This window comes from Bombina bombina, chromosome 1 (assembly GCF_027579735.1).
Source record: "Bombina bombina isolate aBomBom1 chromosome 1, aBomBom1.pri, whole genome shotgun sequence".
Taxonomy (NCBI): Eukaryota; Metazoa; Chordata; class Amphibia; order Anura; family Bombinatoridae; genus Bombina; species Bombina bombina.
In genome coordinates this window covers 1,444,056,836-1,444,077,577 of record NC_069499.1, presented here as the reverse complement: position 1 = coordinate 1,444,077,577, position 20,742 = coordinate 1,444,056,836, and the positions used below count along the sequence as shown (strand labels likewise).

Genomic DNA, 20,742 nt, shown 5'->3' with positions numbered 1-20,742 from the left:
CCGCAACTGCCTCTGGGAACCTTACCATGGGTCACAGACCGCACGTCTTGTAATTCTCTGTCTGGGAAATTATATATCTATCAAATCTATCTATTTATCTATCAAAATTATCTAACTATCAATTGTATCTATCAAATGTATATTGCATCTATTGATCTATGTAATCTATGTATCTATCTATAAAATCTATCTATCTCGTGGCCGGACTGTTTTGTGACAGTCACTTGTGTTTCGGCCAAATGTCCGTCGGACAAACGTCCGTCGGCTAAAAGTCCGGCCACGATTGCACGCGCAGTGCCCCAAAATTGAAGTAGGAGGGCCAACCAAGCATCTTTTTCCATCTCCCGGTTCCTAAAATCCATGCCATATACATGTCCCCTGGCGCCGCAACTGCCTCTGGGAACCTTACCATGGGTCCCAGACCGCACGTCTTGTAATTCTCTGTCTGGGAAATTATATATCTATCAAATCTATCTATTTATCTATCAAATCTATCTAACTATCAATCGTATCTATCAAATGTATATTGCATCTATTGATCTATGTAATCTATGTATCTATCAAATCTATCTCGTGGCTGGACTGTTCTGTGACAGCCACTTGTGTTTCAGCCAAATGTCCGTCGGACAAATGTCCATCGGCCAAATGGCCGTTGGCTAAAAGTCTGGCCACAATTGCACGCGCAGTGCCCCAAATTTGAAGTAGGAAGACTGACCAAGCATCTTTTTCCATCTCCCGGTTCCTAAAATCCATGCCATATACACGTCCCCTGGCGCAGCAACTGCCTCTGGGAACCTTACCATGGGTCTCAGACCGCACGTCTTGTAATTCTCTGTCTGGGAAATTATATATCTATCAAATCTATCTATTTATCTATCAAATCTATCTAACTGTCAATAATATCTATCAAATGTATATTGCATCTATTGATCTATGTAATCTATGTATTCTATGTATCTATCTATCAAATCTATCTCGTGGCCGGACTGTTTTGTGACAGCCACTTGTGTTTCGGCCAAATGTCCGTCAGACAAATGTCCATCGTCCAAATGGCCGTCGGCTAAAAGTCCGGCCACAATTGCACGCGCAGTGCCCCAAATTTGAAGTAGGAGGACCGACCAAGCATCTTTTTCCATCTCCCAGTTCCTAAAATCCATGCCATATACACGTCCCCTGGCACCGCAACTGCCTCTGGGAACCTTACCATGGGTGTCAGACCGCACATCTTGTAATTCTCTGTTTGGGAAATTATATATCTATCAAATCTATCTATTTATCTATAAAATCTATCTATCAATCCTATCTATCTCGTGGCCGGACTGTTTTTTGACAGCCACTTGTGTTTCGGACAAATGTCCGTCGTCCAAATGGCCGTCGGCTAAAAGTCTGGCCACAATTGCACGTGCAGTGCCCCAAATTTGAAGTAGGAGGACCGACCAAGCATCTTTTTCCATCTCGCGGTTCCTAAAATCCATGCCATATACAACTCCCCTGATAGGGGGAGTAACAGGTATTAAACTGCTAAGAATAGTACTACTTTACACACCACTCATATCTGGTGCCACAGTATTTGAAGTAGGAGGACTGACCAAGCATCTTTTTCCATCTCCCGGTTCCTAAAATCCATGCCATATACAACTCCCCCAATAGGGGAAATAACAGGTATTAAACTGATCAGACTAGTACTACTTAACACACCACTCATATCTGGTGCCACAGTAGATTGCACGCGCAGTGCCCCAAATTTGAAATAGGAGGACCGACCAAGCATCTTTTTCCATCTCCCGGTTCCTAAAATCCATGCCATATACACCTCCCCTGGCGCCGCAACTGCCTCTGGGAACCTTACCATGGGTCCCATACCGCACGTCTTGTAATTCTCTGTCTGGGAAATTATAAATCTATCAAATCTATCTATTTATCTATCAAATCTAACTATCGTATCTATCAAATGTATATTGCATCTATTGATCTATCTATCTAATCTATGTATCTATGTATCTATCAAATCTATCTCGTGGTTGTGCAAATGGATTGTTTGCGTTGTTTTAAAGCACGTTATTCCAAACAATTTAGGAATGTTATGTGATTTATGCCCTTTATGGCTTAAAAACAGACTCTGCATCAACTATGTAATTTTCCGTGGGAGTTTTGCCATGGATCCCCCTCCGGCATTCCACAGTCCAGGTGTTAGTCCCCTTGAAACAACTTTTCCATCACTATTGCGGCCAGAAAGAGTCCCTGTGGATTTTAAAATTTGCCTGCCTATTGAAGTCAATGGCGGTTCGCCCGGTTCTCCTGTTCGGGAACAGTTGTGGAAGTTTGAGTCCGCTGTTCGCGAACGGAAAATTTTAAGTTCGTGACATCACTACTCACCACTGACTTAAGCAGCGCTGGTATTGAGGTGAGATGTGGAGTTAAATTTTGCTCTACGCTCACTGTGAGCATAAACTGCTCATTAGCACCGCACCCCTGTTAACGCAAAACTCATAATCTAGGTGACAGTTTGTATACTGACATATTTATGAAGCCTGTCACAATTGTTTAACTGCATTTATTTTATAACATCAGCTAAGGCCAGTTAGGGACACGTATATTGCAGAGTTAGGCTTGTAAAGTTCTTAGACCTGGAAACTTAGAATTGTCAAAGTGCAGGAATAAAATATAAAATTATGACAATGTATTTTTACTAGACATAATGATTTTATATTAAAAACTCGATGTGTCCAATGTCCCTTAAATCAAATCAATCTTATATAAAAGATAGTAGTATATGAGACTGTGTCTTTGTCTTTCTCTCTGTTTTGTATTTTCACTCCATCTGTCTCTCCCAGTCTCTCTCTCTCTCTCTCTCTCTGTTTCTCTTGGTTTCTGTCAGTATACTTTCTTCCTGCCTGCTGTCTCTCTGTTTCACTGTATTTTTCTCCCTCTTTTTCGCTTTCGTTCATTCGTTCTTTCTTACCATAATGGTGAGAAGCAATAGAAAGAGGAAGCCTGGTTTATGGTCACTCTAACAATGTTTATTGGCTGCTGTTATCTGACCACCTGACCTCTGCTTTGTCAATGGTCACCATTTTAATTGTATTTCCATTTATCATGAATCCTCTATTGGCACATGGCTATTTTTTTTTAAAAAAAAAGCTGCATTGAGTAATAATAGATAGGAAAGCAAAAGCCTTAATGGAAGATCACATACAACAACATACAAATAGGAGAAATTAAGTGCCTTTACATTTAATGGAAATGAAGTAGGAATGTGTTAACTTCTCCAAGCAGTATAAAGAAACAGACTACCTCAAGAATACGATATAAGAAGGGGAAAATAGAAAATAATTACTATGTAAATTACACATTCCTGTTACTTAATATTTTTTAATGTGGTTACCTGATGAGTTTGCAATTTCACCATCAGAACATGGTACACAATAAAAACAGCAAGATGGTTTTCCAGTCTGAGGAATTTTCCTATGACCAGAAGAGCAGATCTCACTGCATATGGAAGTAGGAGTCTAAAATCAAAATAAAAAGTCAAATGCGGTCTTGTATGGTTAAATGAAACATTACAGGAATTATAATTTATATACATGTATGTATGTGTATTCATTATAATTATATTTTAATAAGATTGTGTTAAACACAGTAAAAACAACATAACTGTTATCTATATTTGTTTTGCAAAATTGATTGAATCCAGCTGTTAATGCTTATTAATGGGACATTAAATTCAACACTTAATCCCCCCTTACATTGCACAATTAAGGAAAATAAATAATCATTGCAATGTCTATTTATTTTTGCTTTATTTTTGCATTTGTTTTAAAATGCCTCTGTAACATGTTCCAGCTACACAACCTCCATAGAGGAATCTACCAGAGTCTGCACTATTCTATGCAGTAGTTGGTTAGCACAGAGCATATGTTCCTAATTGTCTGCAGGAGACAAGTTACATGGATTCCAGCAGGTTTTTACAAGGTTTGAAAAAACTTGAGAATTGTGATAACAAAATTACATTGTTATTTTAAAAAACAAACAAAAGATTTAGGGCCAGATTACAGCGTTTTCGTTAAATCTTTGCTAGAAGTATTTATTATTATTATTATTATTATTATTATTATCAGGAATTTGGAGAGTGGCAACAGATTCCACAGTGCTAAGTAAGAAGTAAGCTTTCTGTGCATGTCAGGTAGCGCACGTATTACAAGTTGAAAGTAAAAGATTTGTGCGTGAGCAAAACCCTAAGCGGGCTTCCCAAATATAGTGACTGCGTTAATGTATTCTCCCCAAAGAAGTCAATAGAAAGCGTACAAGAAAAAACCTAACACCTATCACTAGCACACTAACCTGAAAGCAGTTGTGAATATTTTATATTCCAATGTTCCTAACATACAGAACAATGTAATTTTTATTGTCAATACAAAAATAATAATTCTAGAGATATCTATTTTACATTAACATTATATATATATATGTATATGTATATAAGTTGGAGCTTGTTGGTGAGAGTGCACATACTACAAAACCTGGTTATATATATATATATATATATATATATATATATATATATATATATATATATATATATATATATATATATATTGTATGTATATATATATATATATATATATATATATATATATCCATATCCAAAGTCCAAGCTACAGTATTGCCCTCCAAAGGTCATCCGCCTGGGTGCAAAGATGTAATAAATGTTTTGTGGAATATAGCTCAAATCGTTTAACCTAGGAATGTGAAATTTGGAAGTTACGTTGTTTTTATGACATAGGCACCCACTACTAAAGGATTATTGGAAATTACGTCCCTAAGGGGGTGAAAAAGGGAGGTGAACTTTTTTATAAGGATACCTAGATCTCAAAACCCAACGATGTTACAGACGTTAAAATTGGTATTTAGATTCTCCTTGAAAAATAAAGAAACACATGTTTTATCATATCACAAAATCGACTTAAGGTGGGTCAAAAGAGGGGGGGGGGGGGGGGCTGATTTATGAGGATACCTATATCTCAAAAACCAACAATGTTACAGACAGGAAAATTGGTATTTTGATTCTCCTTGAAAAATAAAGAAACACATGTTTTATCATTTCCCCAAAATCCACTTAAGGGGGGTCAAAAGAGGGGGGGGGCTGATTTATGAGGATACCTATATCTCAAAAACCGACAATGTTACAGACGGGAAAATTGGTATTTAGATTCTCCTTGAAAAATAAAGAAACACATGTTTTATCATTTCCCCCACTTAAGGTGGGTCAAAAGAGGGGGGGCTGATTTATGAGGATACCTAGATCTCAAAAACCGACAATGTTACAGATGGGAAAATTGGTATTTAGATTATCCTTGAAAAAAAAGAAACACATGTTTTACCATTTCCTCAAAATCCACTTGAGGGAGGTCAAAAGGGGGGGGGGGGGGCTGATTTATTAGGATACCTATATCTCAAAAAGCGACAATGTTACAGGCGTGAAAAAAATTAGCATTTAGATTCTCCTTGAGAAATAAACACGTGTTTTACCATATTCAGATAGAGAATACAATTTTAAACAACTTTCTCATTTACTTCTATTATCTAATCTGTTTTATTCTCTTGGTATCATTTGTTGAAGGAGCAGCAATGCACTAATGGTTTCTGACTGAACACATGGGTGAGCCAATGACAATCAGTTTATATATGCAGCCACCAATCAACAGCTAGAACCAAGGTTCTCTGCTGCACATGAACTTGCCCAGATAAACATTTCAGCAAAGGATAACAAGAGTAAGAAGCAAATGAAATAACAGAAGTAAATTGGAAAGTTGTTTGAAATTGTATGTTCTTTCAGAATCATGAAAGAAAAAAAATTGTGTTTCATATCCCTTTAAGGGGGTCAAAAGGGGAGGCTGATATATGAGGATACATATATCTGAAATAGCAAAGATGTTACAGACGTGAAAATTGGTATTTAGATTCTCCTTGAAAAATAAAGAAACACGTGTTTTACCATTTCCCAAAAATCTACTTAAGGGGATCAAAAGGGCGGGCTTATTATGAAGATACCTATATGTAAAAAAACTAAATTGGTATTTAGATTACAAGAAACACAGAGAATTAACAAAAACTCAAAAAGTTCATGTCGGTGAGTGTGCAACCCGAACGGCACACACGTGAGGGCACATGTCGCTGGGAGTGGTCGTATTTTTTCGCTATTTTTTACAATTCACAAAATTCACGCGAGCAACAGCTAGTATATATATATATATATATATATATATATATATATATATATATATATAATTTGCATACAAAGAGAGAAGCGCTCTACCAGGAACGAACAACAGCTCAGTGGCTTGTTCTATGGCGATTTACCACCCGGAAGCAGCCTCTTTTAGACCAGTGTGCTTTTCACAGAAGAAAACTTTCCTGAAGTATATCAGTCTGATCCTGCCAAGTAAGGTCAGTCCAGCCTCGAAATACCAGGCAATTCTCCTCAGAACAAGGAACATGACAACCCCAGATGATCGTTTCGGCCTCTTATGGGCCTCGTCAGTGAGGTGCAGCCACATTCCTCTAAGCACACTGGGCAAGGAGTCCACGTCTGGTTTCCCCCATCACCCATAGGGAGACTTCCCCAGGGTCATAATAATTTACATACAAAGAGAGAAGCGCTCTACCAGGAACGAACAACAGCTCAGTGGCTTGTTCTATGGCGATTTACCACCCGGAAGCAGCCTCTTTTAGACCAGTGTGCTTTTCACAGAAGAAAACTTTCCTGAAGTATATCAGTCTGATCCTGCCAAGTAAGGTCAGTCCAGCCCCAAAATACCAGGCAATTCTCCTCTGAACAAGGAACATGACAACCCCAGACGATCGTTTCGGCCTCTTATGGGCCTCGTCAGTGAGGTGCAGCCACATTCCTCTAAGCACACTGGGCAAGGAGTCCACGTCTGGTTTCCCCCATCACCCATAGGGAGACTTCCCCAGGGTCATAATAATTTGCATACAAAGAGAGAAGCACTCTACCAGGAACGAACAACAGCTCAGTGGCTTGTTCTATGGTGATTTACCACCCGGAAGCAGCCTCTTTTAGACCAGTGTGGTTTTCACAGAAGAAAACTTTCCTGAAGTATATCAGTCTGATCCTGCCAAGTAAGGTCAGTCCAGACCCGAAATACCTGGCAATTCTCCTCTGAACAAGGAACATGACAACGCCAGACGATCGTTTCGGCCTCTTATGGGCCTCGTCAGTGAGGTGCAGCCACATTCCTCTAAGCACACTGGGCAAGGAGTCCACGTCTGGTTTCCCCCATCGGGGTGGTAAATCGCCATAGAACAAGCCACTGAGCTGTTGTTCGTTCCTGGTAGAGCGCTTTTCTCTTCGTATGCAAATTATTATGACCCTGGGGAAGTCTCCCTATGGGTGATGGGGGAAACCAGATGTGGACTCCTTGCCCAGTGTGCTTAGAGGAATGTGGCTGCACCTCACTGACGAGGCCCATAGGAGGCCGAAACGATCGTCTGGGGTTGTCATGTTCCTTGTTCAGAGGAGAATTGCCTGTTAATTTGGGGCTGGACTGACCTTACTTGGCAGGATCAGACTGATATACTTCAGGAAAGTTTTCTTCTGTGAAAAGCACACTGGTCTAAAAGAGGCTGCTTCCGGGTGGTAAATTGCCATAGAACAAGCCACTGAGCTGTTGTTCGTTCCTGGTAGAGCGCTTCTCTCTTCATATGCAAATTATTATGACCCTGGGGAAGTCTCCCTATGGGTGATGGGGGAAACCAGACGTGGACTCCTTGCCCAGTGTGCTTAGAGGAATGTGGCTGCACCTCACTGACGAGGCCCATAGGAGGCCGAAACAATCGTCTGGGGTTGTCATGTTCCTTGTTCAGAGGAGAATTGCCTGGTATTTCGGGGCTGGACTGACCTTACTTGGCAGGATCAGACTGATATACTTCAGGAAAGTTTTCTTCTGTGAAAAGCACACTGGTCTAAAAGAGGCTGCTTCCGGGTGGTAAATCGCCATAGAACAAGCCACTGAGCTGTTGTTCGTTCTTGGTAGAGCGCTTCTCTCTTCGTATGCAAATTATTATGACCCTGGGGAAGTCTCCCTATGGGTGATGGGGGAAACCAGACGTGGACTCCTTGCCCAATGTGCTTAGAGGAATGTGGCTGCACCTCACTGACGAGGCCCATAGGAGGCCAAAACGATCGTCTGGGGTTGTCATGTTCCTTGTTCAGAGGAGAATTGCCTGGTATTTCGGGGCTGGACTGACCTTACTTGGCAGGATCAGACTGATATATTTCAGGAAAGTTTTCTTCTGTGAAAAGCACACTGGTCTAAAAGAGGCTGCTTCCGGGTGGTAAATCGCCATAGAACAAGCCACTGAGCTGTTGTTCATTCCTGGTAGAGCGCTTCTCTCTTCGTATGCAAATTATTATGACCCTGGGGAAGTCTCCCTATGGGTGATGGGGGAAACCAGACGTGGACTCCTTGCCCAGTGTGCTTAGAGGAATGTGGCTGCACCTCACTGACGAGGCCCATAGGAGGCCGAAACAGTCATCTGGGGTTTTCATGTTCCTTGTTTAGAGGAGAATTGCCTGGTATTTCGAGGCTGGACTGACCTTACTTGGTAGGATCAGACTGATATACTTCAGGAAAGTTTTCTTCTGTGAAAAGCACACTGGTCTAAAAGAGGCTGCTTCCGGGTGGTAAATCGCCATAGAACAAGCCACTGAGCTGTTGTTCATTCCTGGTAGAGCGCTTCTCTCTTCGTATGCAAATTATTATGACCCTGGGGAAGTCTCCCTATGGGTGATGGGAGAAACCAGACGTGGACTCCTTTCCCAGTGTGCTTAGAGGAATGTGGCTGCACCTCACTGACGAGGCCCATAGGAGGCCGAAACAATCATCTGGGGTTGTCATGTTCCTTGTTCAGAGGAGAATTGCCTGGTATTTCGGGGCTGGACTGACCTTACTTGGCAAGATCAGACTGATATACTTCAGGAAAGTTTTCTTCTGTGAAAAGCACACTGGTCTAAAAGAGGCTGCTTCCGGGTGGTAAATCGCCATAGAACAAGCCACTGAGCTGTTGTTCGTTCCTGGTAGAGCGCTTCTCTCTTCGTATGCAAATTATTATGACCCTGGGGAAGTCTCCCTATGGGTGATGGGGGAAACCAGACGTGGACTCCTTGCCCAGTGTGCTTAGAGGAATGTGGCTGCACCTCACTGACGAGGCCCATAGGAGGCCGTAACGATCGTCTGTGGTTGTCATGTTCCTTGTTCAGAGGAGAATTGCCTGGTATTTCAGGGCTGGACTGACCTTACTTGGCAGGATCAGACTGATATGCTTCAGGAAAGTTTTCTTCTGTGAAAAGCACACTGGTCTAAAAGAGGCTGCTTCCGGGTGGTAAATCGCCATAGAACAAGCCACTGAGCTGTTGTTCGTTCCTGGTAGAGCGCTTCTCTCTTCGTATGCAAATTATTATGACCCTGGGGAAGTCTCCCTATGGGTGATGGGGGAAACCAGACGTGGACTCCTTGCCCAGTGTGCTTAGAGGAATGTGGCTGTACCTCACTGACGAGGCCCATAGGAGGCCGAAACAATCGTCTGGGGTTGTCATGTTCCTTGTTCAGAGGTGAATTGCCTGGTATTTCTGGGCTGGACTGACCTTACTTGGCAGGATCAGACTGATATACTTTAGGAAAGTTTTCTTCTGTGAAAAGCACACTGGTCTAAAAGAGGCTGCTTCCGGGTGGTAAATCGCCATAGAACAAGCCACTGAGCTGTTGTTCGTTCCTGGTAGAGCGCTTCTCTCTTCGTATGCAAATTATTATGACCCTGGGGAAGTCTCCCTATGGGTGATGGGGGAAACCAGACGTGGACTCCTTGCCCAGTGTGCTTAGAGGAATGTGGCTGCACATCACTGACGAGGCCCATAGGAGGCCGAAACGATCGTCTGGGGTTGTCATGTTCCTTGTTCAGAGGAGAATTGCCTGGTATTTCGGGGCTAGACTGATATACTTCAGGAAAGTTTTCTTCTGTGAAAAGCACACTGGTCTAAAAGAGGCTGCTTCTGGGTGGTAAATCGCCATAGAACAAGCCACTGAGCTGTTGTTCGTTCCTGGTAGAGCGCTTCTCTCTTCGTATGCAAATTATTATGACCCTGGGGAAGTCTCCCTATGGGTGATGGGGGAAACCAGATGTGGACTCCTTGCCCAGTGTGCTTAGAGGAATGTGGCTGCACCTCACTGACGAGGCCCATAGGAGGCTGTAACGATCGTCTGTGGTTGTCATGTTCCTTGTTCAGAGGAGAATTGCCTGGTATTTCGGGGCTGGACTGACCTTACTTGGCAGGATCAGACTGATATGCTTCAGGAAAGTTTTCTTCTGTGAAAAGCACACTGGTCTAAAAGAGGCTGCTTCCGGGTGGTAAATCGCCATAGAACAAGCCACTGAGCTGTTGTTCGTTCCTGGTAGAGCGCTTCTCTCTTCGTATGCAAATTATTATGACCCTGGGGAAGTCTCCCTATGGGTGATGGGGGAAACCAGACGTGGACTCCTTGCCCAGTGTGCTTAGAGGAATGTGGCTGTACCTCACTGACGAGGCCCATAGGAGGCCGAAACAATCGTCTGGGGTTGTCATGTTCCTTGTTCAGAGGTGAATTGCCTGGTATTTCGGGGCTGGACTGACCTTACTTGGCAGGATCAGACTGATATACTTTAGGAAAGTTTTCTTCTGTGAAAAGCACACTGGTCTAAAAGAGGCTGCTTCCGGGTGGTAAATCGCCATAGAACAAGCCACTGAGCTGTTGTTCGTTCCTGGTAGAGCGCTTCTCTCTTCGTATGCAAATTATTATGACCCTGGGGAAGTCTCCCTATGGGTGATGGGGGAAACCAGACGTGGACTCCTTGCCCAGTGTGCTTAGAGGAATGTGGCTGCACATCACTGACGAGGCCCATAGGAGGCCGAAACGATCGTCTGGGGTTGTCATGTTCCTTGTTCAGAGGAGAATTGCCTGGTATTTCGGGGCTAGACTGATATACTTCAGGAAAGTTTTCTTCTGTGAAAAGCACACTGGTCTAAAAGAGGCTGCTTCTGGGTGGTAAATCGCCATAGAACAAGCCACTGAGCTGTTGTTCGTTCCTGGTAGAGCGCTTCTCTCTTCGTATGCAAATTATTATGACCCTGGGGAAGTCTCCCTATGGGTGATGGGGGAAACCAGATGTGGACTCCTTGCCCAGTGTGCTTAGAGGAATGTGGCTGCACCTCACTGACGAGGCCCATAGGAGGCCGAAACGATCGTCTGGGGTTGTCATGTTCCTTGTTCAGAGGAGAATTGCCTGGTATTTCGGGGCTGGACTGACCTTATTTGGCAGGATCAGACTGATATACTTCAGGAAAGTTTTCTTCTGTGAAAAGCACACTGGTCTAAAAGAGGCTGCTTCCGGGTGGTAAATCGCCATAGAACAAGCCACTGAGCTGTTGTTCGTTCCTGGTAGAGCGCTTCTCTCTTCGTATGCAAATTATATATATATATATATATATACACACACATATATATATATATATATATATATATATATATATATATACTGTATATATATAAATAAATAATACAAACGTTTCTTTGTGAAGAACATGGGAATGTAAAATATGCATAATGTGCATTGGGGTTTGCAAATTAGGTCTAATGCAGTGTCAGGTTAGCGCACATGAAGAATTGATAACTTTAATATGTGTTAAATATTAAAAAATATTATTAGAAAATATTAATAATTATTATACATACTGTAAAAAGTATATATATATATATATATAATGCCAAACAAAACATCAACAAACCAGGATTTGCATCAAAATAAAGGTCAAATGTATTTTTATGCAAATACTGGTTTGTTGCTGTTTTGTTTGGCATTATTATAATTCACAGACCTACAAGATGTTTATATATATATCCTGTGGATTATTTTGAATTTTTTTACATTATTTATAATAATTTTTAATAATTTGTATTAATATTTTATATTTAATATTTCAACAATGCCCAATTAAATATATATATATATATATATATATATACACACACACACAAGATGAGGTACACTGTATTTCCACAAAGTCTTACTTCAAGTGCTCGTAGACTGCTAACCCCATTGTTTATCCAATCCAAGAAAATAGAAGTAGTCTCAGCACTGCTTAATCAAAATAAATCCTTTATTGAGGTGAAGAGGGTAAAACGCAGCGACGTTTCGGGCCTACATTGCACCTATTCATGCTGTAATACACAGGTAACTATTTCCTTTTAAAGCACCTGAAACCTTAAAGGACCAGTCAACACATTAGATTTGCATAATCAACCAATGCAAGATAACAAGACAATGCAATAGCACTTAGTCTGAACTTTAAATGAGTAGTAGATTTTTTTATAACAAATTTCAAAGTTATGTATATTTCCACTCCCCTTCTACCATGTGATGGCAATCAGTCAATCACAAATGCATATACGTATAGTCTGTGAATTCTTGCACATGCTCAGTAGGATCTGGTGACTCAAAAATAGTAAATATAAAAGACTGTGCACATTTTTTTTAATGGAAGTAAATTGGAAAGTTATTTAAAATTACATGCTGTATCTGAATCATGAAAATTTAATTTAACCTGAGTGTCCCTTTAATTACATTGCCAAACTATGTCTATGCTTGTACAAAGGCGCGATCTAGTGGTTAACATACATTTATACAATGAAAACAATGGGATCCGCACTATCACAACTGAGTATTTCTCAGTAAATATACATAAATGTCTGGTGCAACACCATGGAGACCACCCTCTTAAGGCCTCAGGATACAGTATAACAGAATACAAGGTGGCACGCGGTATGAAGGCTATACATTTATTAAGAGCAATGTTTTGGGGCACCAGCCCCTTTCTCAAGCTAATCACTAATACAAGCAAAACACATTATATAGACACACTAGTAAAACCGGTAACCAATCAGCAGGAGTGGGAGGGGTTAGAAAGGTGACATCATCACATGCCATTTCATTGGGTAAGAAATTTAATCACATACAAAATATTTAACCATTTACACCCAATTGCTGAATTGGAAACCTGATTAAAAACAAATGCAGCAAAAATCCAACCATAGCATGTTAACATATAAAGCCTGTGGCCCCATCCTATGCCAGTTTGGTAATGGATGCCATTGAAGAGAGGCATGTGTATACAAATCCACTTTACACTAAATACTGCCATGGCTGGTTCTGCTACATTGATGACCTGTTCATCGTGTGGCTGGGCCCCCCTGAAAAATCTGCAGAATTTAGATTCAGCATTGAAAATGCTGTCCCTTTTTGAAATTTAGCAGTAAATCTGATAAGAATAAAGTGGAATTCCTAGACATCATGGTCTCCAAACGAAATGGCAGATTGACAACCAACCTTTTTGTGAAACCGACGGACATGAATACCCTGTTACACAGGAGCAGTTTTCACCCACCACAGGTTTTTCAAAGTGTGCCCCAATCACAGCTTTTAAGAGTTGACAGGAACTAGTATCAGACCCGGAAGCTAGGCTGGTCAGGTCTAGGGACATGTAAGAAAAAATTTTCAGTAGGGGATAGAGTGCTCAGGAACTAGCTGAAGTAAAACATTCTCTGAAAAATCCCCCTGTCAGAAGCAGGATATATAATCCAATCCGATTAAATTTTGCAAATTCATATAACACTATGAGCAAAAAAGTATTTAACATTATTAAAATAAATTGGTTCATGTTAAAGGAAGCATGTCCAGATATTGAGGAGTTTCAGGAAAGTCCCAGAGCCTTGTATCGCAGAGGCAACACAATAGGCAAAATGTTGGTCCATGCCATGTCCACCAAGAAATTTGACAGTGCCCAATGCCAGTTCTTTGGGACCCCCAAGCAGGGAACTTCCCCATGCTTGGGGTGTGACCAATGCAACAATGTCATTAAGGGAGGTATCATGTCCCACCCTTACACTGGTAAACAGTACCACATCAAAGGTTTTTACACCTGTGATTCAACTTATATTGTTTATGTGCTAAAGTGCCCATGTACGTTGGCGAAATGACCCAAAAGATAAGAGATCGCATTTGCCAACATAAGTTGACCATTCGCAACAACAAAATGTTGCACCTCCCATTTACAGACCATTTTACACAAATGGCCATCAGGCCAATCAGTTGAGGTACATAATCATTGATAGTGCCCCCAAAAAACAAAGAGGGGGCAACAGAGTTAAGGACCTTCTCAATAGAGAAGCTAAATGGATCTGGCAGCTTAACACCATGTTTCCAAATGGACTTAATAGAGAATTTGATCTACTCCCCTTAATTTAATTACATTTTATATATGTTATGTACTCTATTCTTAGCTCCACAATGAAAGGAGGTTAAGATTAAATTTAATCTATACAGGCTTTATATTTTAACATGTAATGGTTGGATTTTTGCTGCCTTTCGCCTACATTTAGAGTTTGGCGTTAGCCGTCAAAACCAGCGTTAGAGGCTCCTAACGCTGGTTTTGGGCTACCGCTGGTATTTAGAGTCAGTCAGGAAAGGGTCTAACGCTCACTTTCCAGCCGCAACTTTTCCATACCGCAGATCCCCCTACGCCATTTGCGTATCCTATCTTTTCAATGGGATCTTTCTAACGCAGGTATTTAGAGTCTTGGCTGAAGTGAGCGTTAGAAATCTAACGACAAAACTCCAGCCGCAGAAAAAAGTCAGGAGTTAAGAGCTTTCTGGGCTAATGCCGGTTCATAAAGCTCTTAACTACTGTGCTCTAAAGTACACTAACACCTATAAACTACCTATGTACCCCTGAAACGAGGTCCCCCCACATCGCCGCCACTCTAATAAAATTTTTTAACCCCTAATCTGCCGACCGCACACCGCCGCCACCTACGTTATCCCTATGAACCCCTAATCTGCTGCCCCTAACACCGCCGACCCCTATATTATATTTATTAACCCCTAATCTACCCCCCCAACGTCGCCTCCACCTACCTACAATTATTAACCACTAATCTGCCGACCGCACACCGCCGCCACCTACGTTATCCCTATGAACCCCTAATCTGCTGCCCCTAGCATTGCTGACCCCTATATTATATTTATTAACCCCTAATCTGCCCCCCCAACGTCGCCTCCACCTACCTACAATTATTAACCCCTAATCTGCCGACTGGACCTCACCGCTACTATAATAAATGTATTAACCCCTAATCCGCCTCACTCCCGCCTCAATAACCCTATAATAAATATTATTAACCCCTAATCTGCCCTCCCTAACATCGCCGACACCTAACTTCAAGTATTAACCCCTAATCTGCCGACCGGACCTCACCGCTACTCTAATAAATTTATTAACCCCTAAAGCTAAGTCTAACCTTAACCCTAACACCCCCCTAAATTAAATATAATTTTAATCTAACGAAATAAATTAACTCTTATTAAATAAATTATTCCTATTCAAAGCTAAATACTTACCTGTAAAATAAACCCTAATATAGCTACAATATAACTAATAATTACATTGTAGCTATTTTAGGATTAATATTTATTTTACAGGCAACTTTGTATTTATTTTAACCAGGTACAATAGCTATTAAATAGTTAATAACTATTTAATAGCTACCTAGTTAAAATAATTACAAAATTACCTGTAAAATAAATCCTTACCTAAGTTACAATTAAACCTAACACTACACTATCAATAAATACATTAAATAAACTATCTACTATTAAACATTTTAATTTTGGGGGGGCTTTGTTATTTTATTAGGGGGCTTAGAGTAGGTGTAATTAGTTTAAAATTGTTGTAATATTTTTCAAATGTTTGTAAATATTTTTTTATTTTTTGTAACTTAGTTCTTTTTTATTTTTTGTACTTTAGTTAGTTTATTTAATTGTATTTATTTGTAGGTATTGTATTTAATTAATTTATTGATAGTGTAGTGTTAGGTTTCATTGTAGATAATTGTAGGTATTTTATTTAATTAATTTATTGATAGTGTAGTGTTAGGTTTAATTGTAACTTAGGTTAGGATTTATTTTACAGGTAATTTTGTAATTATTTTAACTAGGTAGCTATTAAATAGTTATTAACTATTTAATATCTATTGTACCTGGTTAAAATAATTACAAAGTTGCCTGTAAAATAAATATTAATTCTAAAATAGCTACAATATAATGAAGTTGTGGGTAGTAATGGTAGTAATTGTTGTAAATATAATCTAACAGGTCTAACAAATATGTATATAAATGCATGCTATAACAGAAAGCAAGGTGTCACATGGTATGAAGGCTATACCTTTATTAAGAGTAACGTTTTAAGGCACCTACCCCTTTCTCAAGCTAATCACTATTACAAACAACACACATTATATAGACACACTAGTAAAACTGCTAACCAATCAGAAGGCGTGGGAGGGATTAGAAAGGTGACATCATCACATGCCATTTCATTGTGTACAACGATTAATTACATACAAAATATTTAACCGTTTACACCCAATTGCTGAATTGGAAACCTGATTAAAAATAAACGGCTAGATTTAGAGTTTTGTCGGTAACGATCCGCGTATCTAACGCTGGCTTTTTTTTGCCCGCACCTTTTAAATACCGTTGGTATTTAGAGTTCACAGAAGGGCTGCGTTAGGCTCCAAAAAGGGAGCGTACAGGCATATTTAACGCCACTGCAACTCTCAATACCAGCGGTGCTTACGGACGCGGCCAGCTTCAAAAACGTGCTCGTGCACAATTCCCCCATAGAAAACAATGGGGCAGTTTGAGCTGAAAAAAAAACCTAACACCTGCAAAAAAGCAGCGTAAAGCTCCTAACGCAGCCCCATTGTTTCCTATGGGGAAACACTTCCTACGTCTGCACCTAACACCCTAACATGTACCCCGAGTCTAAACACCCCTAGCCTTACACTTATTAACCCCTAATCTGCCGCCCCCGCTATCGCTGACCCCTGCATATATTTTTTAACCCTTAATCTGAAGCTCCGTACACCGCCGCAACCTACGTTATCCCTATGTACCCCTAATCTGCTGCCCCTAACACCGCCGACCCCTATATTATATTTATTAACCCCTAATCTGCGGCCCCCAACATCGCCTCCACCTACCTTCAATTATTAACCCCTAATCTGCTGACCGGACCTCACCGCTACTATAATAAATGTATTAACCCCTAATCCGCCTCACTCCCGCCTCAATAACCCTATAATAAATAGTATTAACCCCTAATCTGCCCCCCCTAACATCGCCGACACCTAACTTCAAGTATTAACCCCTAATCTGCCCTCCCTAACATCGCCGACACCTAACTTCAAGTATTAACCCCTAATCGGACCTCACCGCTACTCTAATAAATTTATTAACCCCTAAAGCTAAGTCTAACCTTAACCCTAACACCCCCCTAAGTTAAATATAATTTAAATCTAACGAAATAAATTAACTCTTATTAAATAAATTATTCCTATTTAAAGCTAAATACTTACCTGTAAAATAAACCCTAATATAGCTACAATATAAATAATAATTATATTGTAGCTATTTTAGAATTAATATTTTTTTTACAGGCAACTTTGTAATTATTTTAACCAGGTACAATAGATATTAAATAGTTAATAACTATTTAATAGCTACCTAGTTAAAATAATTACAAAATTACCTGTAAAATAAATCCTAACCTAAGTTACAATTAAACCTAACACTACACTATCAATAAATAAATTAAATAAACTATCTACTATTAAACATTTTAATTTTGGGGGGCTTTGTTATTTTATTAGGGGGCTTAGAGTAGGTGTAATTAGTTTAAAATTGTTGTAATATTTTTAAAATGTTTGTAAACATTTTTTATTTTTTGTAACTTAGTTCTTTTTTATTTTTTGTACTTTAGTTAGTTTATTTAACTGTATTTATTTGTAGGTATTGTATTTAATTAATTTATTGATAATGCAGTGTTAGGTTTCATTGTAGATAATTGTAGGTATTTTATTTAATTAATTTATTGATAGTGTAGTGTTAGGTTTAATTGTAACTTAGGTTAGGATATATTTTATAGGTAATTTTGTAATTATTTTAACTAGGTAGCTATTAAATAGTTATTAACTATTTAATATCTATTGTACCTGGTTAAAATAATTACAAAGTTGCCTGTAAAATAAATATTAATTCTAAAATAGCTACAATATAATTATTATTTATATTGTAGCTATATTAGGGTTTATGTTACAGGTAAGTATTTAGCTTTAAATAGGAATAATTTATTTAATAAGAGTTAATTTATTTCGTTAGATTTAAATTATATTTAATTTAGGGGGGTGTTAGGGTTAAGGTTAGACTTAGCTTTAGGGGTTAATAAATTTATTATAGTAGCGGTGAGGTCCGGTCGGCAGATTAGGGGTTAATACTTTAAGTTAGGTGTCGGCTATGTTAGGGAGGGCAGATTAGTGGTTAATACTATTTATTATAGGGATATTGAGGCGGGAGTGAGGCGGATTAGGGGTTAATACATTTATTATAGTAGCGGTGAGGTCCGGTCGGCAGATTAGGGGTTAATAATTGAAGGTAGGTGGAGGCGATGTTGGGGGCCGCAGATTAGGGGTTAATAAATATAATATAGGGGTCGGCGGTGTTAGGGGCAGCAGATTAGGGGTACATAGGGATAACGTAGGTTGCGGCGGTGTACGGAGCTTCAGATTAGGGGTTAAAAAAATATATGCAGGGGTCAGCGATAGCGGGGGCGGCAGATTAGGGGTTAATAAGTGTAAGGCTAGGGGTGTTTAGACTCGGGGTACATGTTAGGGTGTTAGGTGCAGATGTAGGAAGTGTTTCCCCATAGGAAACAATGGGGCTGCGTTAGGAGCTGAACGCTGCTTTTTTGCAGGTGTTAGGTTTTTTTTCAGCTCAAACTGCCCGATTGTTTTCTATGGGGGAATTGTGCACAAGCACGTTTTTTAAGCTGGCCGCGTCCGTAAGCACCGCTGGTATTGAGAGTTGCAGTGGCGGTAAATATGCCTGTACGCTCCCTTTTTGAAGCCTAACGCAGCCCTTCTGTGAACTCTAAATACCAACGGTATTTAAAAGGTGTGGGCGAAAAAAAGCCAGCGTTAGATACGCGGATCGTTACCGACAAAACTCTAAATCTAGCCGTTTGTTTTTAATCAGGTTTCCAATTCAGCAATTGGGTGTAAACGGTTAAATATTTTGTAAGTAATTAATTGTTGTACACAATGAAATGGCATGTGATGATGTCACCTTTCTAATCCCTCCCACGCCTTCTGATTGGTTAGCAGTTTTACTAGTGTGTCTATATAATGTGTGTTGTTTGTAATAGTGATTAGCTTGAGAAAGGGGTAGGTGCCTTAAAACGTTACTCTTAATAAAGGTATAGCCTACATACCATGTGACACCTTGCTTTCTGTTATAGCATGCATTTATATACATATTTGTTAGACCTGTTAGATTATATTTACAACAATTACTACCATTACTACCCACAACTTCATTTTATACGTTTATATTATTTATTTTTATTAAAAACAATCTATTAAAGATCTAAAAACATTAAAGAAATTTGGTTGATTCAAAAATTAGGGACTCTACACCCAGTAGGTTTATATAAAGATTCTGATTTACATTTATTTTTTTAATGTTTTTTAATATTTCTTAGATTGTTTTTAATAAAAAAAATAATATAAACATATACAATGAAGTTCTATGTAGTAATTGTTGTAAATATAATCTAATAGGTATAACAAATATGTATATAAATGTATGTTAACCACTAGATGGTACCTTTGTACAAGCATAGACATAGTTTGGCAATGTATTAGTTAACTAATTAAGGTTTCAGGTCCTTTAAAAAGAAGTAGTTACCTGTGTAGGCCCGAAACGTTGCTGTGTTTTACCCTCTTCACCTCAATAAAGGATTTATTTTGATTAAGCAGAGCTGAGACTACTTCTATTTTCTTGGAATATATATATATATATATATATATATATATATATATAGTATTCCAAATGGATCCCACACTCACTATTACAACACAGCTTCCGGGGTGCACTTTAAATAATGTGATATAGAAATAAAGCAAGTAAGGCACTCTCCGTGTTAATCACCAAACTATATAACACATAGAAACACCCAGCACTCACCAGCTAGCTCACAGCTAAGATAAAATCACAACTGGAAAGGTTAGTCACCGCATCTGGCCAAATGGGAAAGCTCAGGCACCACGTCAAGGTCCTTTCCATTGCCTGAATCCCTAACACAGACACACCATCATGCGAGCTCACAAAGCCAAACAGACTGAGAACAAAGAAGGGGTGCACAGGTGGATGTAATCACCCAGAGAAAATACAAAACATGGAAGGGAACTGAACTCCAAGACCGGACCAGGTACACATCCTGTGACTCAGCAACATCCAGCCCTGGGTGCTAAATAGCACTCCAAAAAAGCTGTGATGTCACCAGAGCCACAGGCAGTTAACCCCAGTCCAGAATGGGTGTAAGAAACAAGGAGGATTACAAACAAAAAGTAATACAACACATAGAAACACCCAGCACTCACCAGCTAGCTCACAGCTAAGATAAAATCCCAACTGGAAAGGTTAGTCACCGCATCTGGCCAAATGGGAAAGCTCAGGCACCACGTCAAGGTCCTTTCCATTGCCTGAGTCCCTAACACAGCCACACCATCATGCGAG

The 20,742-nt window shown here is 39.7% G+C and overlaps 1 protein-coding gene across 1 annotated transcript in view; it reads right to left on the bottom strand.

The window, feature by feature from the left end:
• Positions 1-20,742, bottom strand: part of LOC128666095 (vomeronasal type-2 receptor 26-like) — a 73,070-nt gene that overhangs the window by 41,533 nt on the left and 10,795 nt on the right. The window contains exon 3 of the mRNA XM_053720497.1: positions 3,386-3,509. Within this exon, the coding sequence (XP_053576472.1) occupies positions 3,386-3,509 (124 nt within the window). The remainder of the gene's footprint in view (positions 1-3,385; positions 3,510-20,742) is intronic.